The following is a 7,519-nucleotide window of genomic DNA, read 5'->3' on the forward strand; positions in this document are numbered from 1 at the left end:
AATAAGTCAATAACGGTCTACACTTTTTAAAAAAGCATCACAAAGCAGCTGGTGTGTACAACCTTAACAAATGCATATTTTTTTTCAGAACACCATTATGGCTGTTGCGGTGAAATTAGATATACGGCCGATCAGCAATTGCTGTTTTTTTTAGTGCTGATGCTGTGCTTACATCACAGACAACAGATTCAGAGACTAATCTAGTGTATTTTACGCTAAAACAAGAAATTTACATAATTTGTGGCTTAGCATTTCAATTTTCAAAATGTCCAATTTACCATTAAAATTGTCCGTTTAAAAATGGTAAAATCTACAAACATATACACAGCAAATGATAAATGCACTTATTTATGGATACTTTCAAATCAGAATTAAGATTATTTTATTGTTACGGATTATTTCTTAAAAGATGCACTTGATTAATCTAATTCTAAATATAGAAGCAGAACCTGAGAAGAATGCAGAACAAATCATAGAATTTCACAAATAATTTTAAAAGATATTATAGTGTTCCAATACATAAAATATTATGATGTCCTCCTAAATTCAACTACCTAAATGTTTGGTTATTCCGTTCACCCCTTGTCTTTATTACAAAAATAAGTACGTTATATTTAAAATTCCAAAATGATCTACTACTACTGTACTTGTATTTAAGCATTCTGAAATCTACTGTTGAGGATTAATCTTAAATGTCAAAATAATTAACAAATTAACGTTTAAAAATTTTTCAAATGTCGCTTAGATCTAGAAATACAATGCTTTTATAGTTGTAAGAAAGGAAGGGCTTTTAAAATGAGTTTTAACTGAATGAACTATAAAGCATAACCTGTTTATCTGAAATCATAGCAACTATGGGCAATTGCTTTAATTTTAGACCAACAAATATTGTTATACATTGTTATTATATGGTCTAATATTAGAAAAATAATTACTGTTCTATGTAATTGCTCTGATAGCAAGGAGCAAATAAGTATGTGAAACATAATTATTTTCTATTATTAGCAACCTTGTATCAAACAGCAAACCAAGCAGCAATTTTTCCTCTGTAAGGCTAAATTTAATACCAAGCTGTAGCATTTGTTAAAATGCTACATAATAGTGCATTCCTTTTATTAAGGACACATAAGCTTCTGTTAAGGCAGACACGATTTTTGTAGAAAAATTTCAGTTTTATTTCAGAGAAATTAAAAATATGGAATATATAAACTTTCTATTACTCTATAAATATAAAGGATTCTGTAATGGTGAACAAGAATAAATGAATACCAAGTTCAGACAATTTTTTGCTTATCAGGGACTTAAGCCAATAATGAATTTGAACCATAAATACAGGCTTGTATGTCGTTATGGCTACAGACTCCTATTAATTATTTGATAACAATCATGCAAATTATTTGAAGATACAGTACATAATAAAAAAAAGTCTGTGTGCAGTTATGGGTGCCTTTAAAATGTTTGTACTGAAATGCTTGTAATATAGTACAATGGGAAACAAAGTTTGTAGTTTTCTGATAAAAATAATCCACATTTCAATCAGCAGATTAATCATGCTGGATTTGGTACCACACAATATTCTATAGATACTCTGTTTTCAGCCCACTCACTTGGAAACAGAATGGACTTTTAGTTTTAATAAAACACTGACTGAACCATATTCTGCTCTACCTCCACACCTATGGGTCTGAACATTAGCCTCAACTCAAATTCTATTCAGTCCACATGGTTCTGAATTTCAACATTCCCCTGTTCGCCAAAGAAAACAGTTTAAAAAAAAGTCTACCAAGGAATGTTAACGTTTGCTTATTCAGCTGTTGGGAACAAACTTTTCCGCCTGATTTCAGACTTTTGAACAATCTCTTTACGCATTGCTGTAGAAAACCAGTAAATGCTGTCTAACGAATGTTAAAGCAACACCAAATCATAACAAAAGCAAACTGAGAACGATCCTTCATTCAGCATAACACTGGGGAATTTTTACCCTCTTAATACACCAGCCAATAAAAATGCTACTGTCTACGAATATGCCAACTATTTTTTTAAACTGTAAAACTAAGTGCTCTTGTACTCTTTATGTTTTCCGCCAGTATTTTTGGATGTTTACTTTGGGTTGATCAGTACGCAAGAATAAATCAATCAGAACGTACCAGTTTATTATTGAGGAAGGAATGTTTTACTGCAATTTGCGTGTCAAAGGGTAAGAAGTAACGCATGAAGGCGTTATTTCTTTCATTTTAAATCTACTTATTTTCTCTCTCATATTCTCCAATTTCTAATCATTCTAGTTTGTGTAAAGAATAACAGCGATAATTTGGTTAGCGTTAGGACCCAAGGGAAGTTTTTTCATTCCGGGATAAGACTAATTGCCTCCAGGTCTAATTTATCTCTCGATAGGTTCAACATTCAGACATGCGAGTTGGCAGGCACCAGGATCAACTTTCAAGTCTAACTCATTTTGAAGGTTCGTTCTCAGCGTCCGACTACAAGTTAAGACGATTTCCGAGCACTTCCCCCTTCCCAATACCCTCCCCCCTCCCGACAAAACAAAAATCTCCACTTATTGGGGAAACAGGATAACACCTCTGGAGGCGATATTTTAAATACAAATATATAATTACAAAAAAACATTTACAGATGCTATTTACAACAACATACATACAGTATTTGAAATAGTCTGTCACATCGGAAAACTCAGGCTTCACTCTGTGTGGTTCGCGCCTCCCTTTTCGGGAAGGAAAATGCGGAGGGAAGAGCGTCTTCCACTCACTCACACCGTCGTCTCTCCGTGCTTACTGTTTGTGAGTCTAGTGTAGAACTTGCGCCAAGAATGTAAAGTTTTACCAGACCAGATCCAAAAGCCGGAGGTGATGCCCACTATAAGTGTCATGAGATATTTGATCATGTAGACAGTGAAATCCGGCGTCATGGGAGGCTGCTGGTTCCGAGGGCAGGGTATGGCGTAACTCTTGCAGGCCTGGTTGACCCAGCTCCTCTCCCACTGCTCCCTGAAGGCTTGCTCGTAGAAGTAGCAGGCGATGACAATGGTGGCCGGCACCGTGTAGAGGACGCTGAAGATGCCGATGCGCACCATAAGTTTCTCCAGCTTCTCCGTCTTGGTGCCGTCGTGTTTCATGATGGTCCGAATACGAAAGAGCGACACGAAGCCGGCCAAGAGGAACGAGGTGCCGATGAACAGGTAGACGAAGAGCGGCGCCAGGACGAAGCCTCGCATCGCGTCCACGTTGTTGAGTCCTACGAAGCAGACCCCGCTCAACACGTCTCCGTCCACCTGGCCCACGGCCAATATGGTGATGGTTTTGATGGCTGGCACTGCCCAGGCAGCCAGGTGAAAGTACTGGGAGTTGGCCTCGATGGCTTCGTGACCCCATTTCATCCCAGCTGCCAGGAACCAAGTCAGTGACAGGATTACCCACCAGATCGAGCTGGCCATGCTAAAGAAGTACAGCATCATGAAGAGAATGGTGCAGCCTTCTTTCTTGGTGCCCTGGGCCACCGTTTTGTAGCCGTCTTCGGCGAACTTCTCGTTGCACACCACTTTTTCTTCCAGCAGAAAGCCGCCGATGTAGGCGATGGCCACCATTGTGTAACAGCCCGACAGGAATATGATGGGACGCTCGGGGTAACTGAACCTCTGCATATCCACCAGGTAGGTGAGCACCGTGAACAGGGTGGAGGCGCAGCACAGAACCGACCAAATACCGATCCAGATCCTGGCGAACTTCAGCTCCTCTTGGCTGAAATACATCAGCCCGTTGGTTCTAGAGGACTCACAGGGAGCGCCGCAGTCCTTCTCCCCCATAAAATGGTAGTTCAGGTAAGTGGGTACCTTCAGTACCCGAGGGCAGGAAAACTGGTCCCGAGTGGGGCGAACGGTGCCGACGTCGGTTAATGCTTGTGTGGGATCTAAGGTAGGGCTGCCCTTCTCTGTTTTGTTCTGCCCGACGCACAGGTCGATAGATCCGTGGATTGGAAAGTTTTCGCATCGGAGATTCTCGGGCCACTGGAAACCGAATTTGTTCATGAGCGCCTCGCACCCCTGCCTGGCCCTCTCGCATAGCGATCGGCACGGGGGGATCGCCTGCTCCAGCACGGTGCACACCGGCGCGTACATGGAGCAGAGGAAAAACTTCAGCTCGGGCGAACACTGCACTTTCACCAGCGGATAGAACTGGTGAACTTCCAGGCCGGCGTCATCCTGATTGGTGTGCCCCAGCAAGTTCGGCATGATGGTTTGGTTATAGGCGATGTCCGTACACAGAGGGATCGAGATCGGCTGGCAAAAGCCGTGGTCTGGAATCGAGATGCCTCTTTCGCCATTGTACTGCCCCTGTGGCCGCACAGGTCCCAAACTTTGCAGAAACAAATGGAGCACAAACAGCCACCGAGAGCTCACAAGTTTGCATAAATCCAGATGGAAACAATTACACACAGCCATACTTTCTCTTGCTCTTCAAACTACTTCTTTCACTCCGGCACAAATATTTGTTCTTACGGCATTCAGCACAGCATAAGTTTTTCCGATTCTTTTAAAAACTTACGTTAGAGAAAATGATTTTAATCTCAGGCAATTCAGATGCCAAAGGAAAACAGCCTCAATTCGAGCAGCAACCCAGCTCCGACTCCACTAGCCATTTGTGTCACTCCATCAGTTCCACGCCGCCTGTTTCCAGGAGCCCCTTCCAGTCTGGCTGCGCATTGCGGGGCGCGCGTCGGCAGAGGCGCCTTGAAACGGTCTCGGGCCTCTTACAACTGCCAAGGCGAGCCAATCGCCAGTCGAACCCGGCCAAGGCCGAGCCACGGCAGGCGCTGCGATTGGTTGGTAGCTGTGCGGAAATTTAAATAATTGGCAGCACTTGTTGGACTGCGCGGGAGAGTGTGTTCGCGCGTCAGAGTCGGAGCTGGGGTTCCGAGCCTGGCAACTTGAAGCTCCCCTTTCCCCAGGGGATCGGCAGTTTCTCCTTCCCCCTCCGGAGCCGGGGTTCATTTGCGCAAAGTATTATTGAGAGCGTGTAGTTTCAGAGGTCAGATCCCCAGATGGCGTCAAGGACCTCTGGCCTCCTTAGGTCAGGCTGCTGCATTCCAGGAAACTGTTGCTCACTAGGGTTATTAATACTGAACCACACGGCCATAGGCAGAGAATGGTGTCGATTTAGGGGCCTGGCCACAATGATGGTGCAGGGTCTGTTAGCACGAATGCGAAAGAAAGCATAGATGACTCCCAAGCCTAGAGGGAGCTACTTTTTTTTAAGGGAAGTGTCGGTTAGGAGGTTGAAAGTTTCAAGAAGATGAGACAATGAGGTAGAGATCCGGCTCTGAGGTCGCTGTTGTAGAAACCTTTAAGACAGGCAGAAAAGAGGGTTCGGGATCAGGGCGTTTCGGAGATAGGCTGAAGAGGGCAGGGCTGCGAAATTCCATCAAGTGTATCGGGACAGTCTGAATCCGAAAGAGGAGTCCCGGGAGAGAACTTACAGAAGAGCAATTCAAGAGCGCCAATTCAAGGGACACATTTCGCATTCTTTCTCTACGGGACGTACAAGCGAAAGTTCCTTCCTTGCTTCCAGGGAGAACAAAGAAAATTAAGCGTAGCAGATTTTATTTGCAGTCATGGAGATTAGTGAATCTGGTGTTACGACTGTAACTATAGCTGAACCGAGTTGCGATGCCATCTAAATTTCGTTTAAACTCTAGTCCGTCTTTTCATGTGGGAACTCGAGGAATGCATTGCATTAAATGGCGGCGTTCTGCGGTTTTAACATTTATAATAATTGGTGAAAATCTGTGCACTAACTTTTGTTAAAAGCGCGAACAGAGAGTTGAAAGCGAGCTGTCGGTTTGTTTTTTAACGCTTCTGTCATTACTCCCTCCAAGATGATGCAATAGAGAGTTCCCAGATTTAATTACGACGATCTAATGCCATGCTTAATACAGCAAAAATGCCGCATATTTTTAACAATGTGTGCAAATATCTATTTTCCTGAATGTTTTAATTTATCTGTTTAGATATTGATATGGCAGCAATTTTTCTTTAATGCTCTGTAGTTAATTATATATTAAAATGAATTATTTTGTTGCTTGTACAAACGAGTTGGCCCCTTTTATAAACCCTGCCAGCACTTCACAAGGAAAATTTCAATCATAAGTGACGTTCATTTGGCAATGCCTTGACGAGACAAGAATATGCTGATAGTCATTCGGGGACAGTCAAGCATTAACAGATAAATAAGTCGATAAGTTAAAATCACAGTGGAACCAAATTAAGCGACGTCAACAAACATTCAATGCATGATTTCATTTTCTTTGTTATACTAGCAAAAGGTGTGTGCTTTTTAAAAATCATTATCACCACGTTTGTCATTCATAAGACTTCTGGGAGAAAAATCTGCCTTTCATAAAATGAAAACGTAAACTACTGGAAAATCTCAACAGGTCAGGAAGGGTGTCAAGAGGGTGCTGAAGAGATTCACCTTGATGTTGCCTGGACTGGCGTGTTTTCGTAGCGTAGTCAACATTTGATTTGTTTTCCTGGAGCATCTGAGGCCGAAGCGGCCTGATTATGAATTGGAATTTGTTCATCATTTTCACATGTACTGATATTCGTGAATGCTTGCCTTGCATACCATTCATGCAGATTAATTCATTACACAGTGCATTGAGGCAAAACAATAAAGATGAACAGCTATAGGGAAAAGCAGTTATTTTTCCCGGGGTGGAAATGTACAGGTTTGAGGTGAGATTTGAGAGGGGGAGAGTTTAAAGTAGGTTTACAGCTTAGGTTATGAATTTGTTTGGATTAGCACCATGGTGGCATGGACACTGGGACCAAAGGGCCAATAGCTGTGATTACTGTTCTCTATTCTAGGTCAGTAAACTATAAACAGTCAATATTTCAGTTAGGTTGATACTGTGATTCTCTTTCCCTAGATGCTGCCTAACCTGCTGTGTTTTTTTCCCAACAGATTCCCAGGATCTGCTATATTTTTTAAAAAATTTTCAGCCTTTCACTTGCTGTTGCACCCGAATCTGTTTGATTTCCAAAGAGAGGCCCAGACTATAAGCTTGTCTCTATAATTATGAGTTTTGGCAGCCATTATTAATGCTTCATCTCTTGATGAACTTGGAAATTCTGGTGATGAGTCAGTCTACTTTTAAGTTGGTGGGCTAAACTTGATCATTTATTTTCCCATCTCATCCATCTCTTACCCCACCCACTTGACTTAGCCATACAACAGTGGGAAAACCAAAGCCAACACCCTTAATTATTGCAAACAACAGGAATTCTGCAGATGCTGGAAATTCAAGCAACACACATCAAAGTTGCTGGTGAACGCAGCAGGCCAGGCAGCATCTCTAGGAAGAGGTACAGTCGACGTTTCAGGCCAAGACCCTTCATCAGGACAAAGGGTCTCGGCCTGAAACGTCGACTGTACCTCTTCCTAGCGATGCTGCCGGACCCTTAATTATTGTGAGACTTACGACTCCATTTTCTTGCTCAGTAAGT

General features: G+C 42.4%; 1 protein-coding gene across 1 annotated transcript; it reads right to left on the reverse strand.

The window, feature by feature from the left end:
• Positions 1 to 2,669: 2,669 nt before the first annotated feature.
• On the reverse strand, positions 2,670 to 4,692 carry LOC134344398 (frizzled-1-like). Its single transcript, XM_063044118.1, has one exon. The coding sequence runs from the start codon at positions 4,454 to 4,456 to the stop codon at positions 2,768 to 2,770; it is 1,689 nt and encodes a 562-aa protein (XP_062900188.1). The 5' UTR covers positions 4,457 to 4,692; the 3' UTR covers positions 2,670 to 2,767.
• Positions 4,693 to 7,519: the final 2,827 nt, after the last annotated feature.

The sequence above is a fragment of the Mobula hypostoma genome, chromosome 3 (genome assembly GCF_963921235.1).
Source record: "Mobula hypostoma chromosome 3, sMobHyp1.1, whole genome shotgun sequence".
NCBI lineage: Eukaryota > Metazoa > Chordata > Chondrichthyes > Myliobatiformes > Myliobatidae > Mobula > Mobula hypostoma.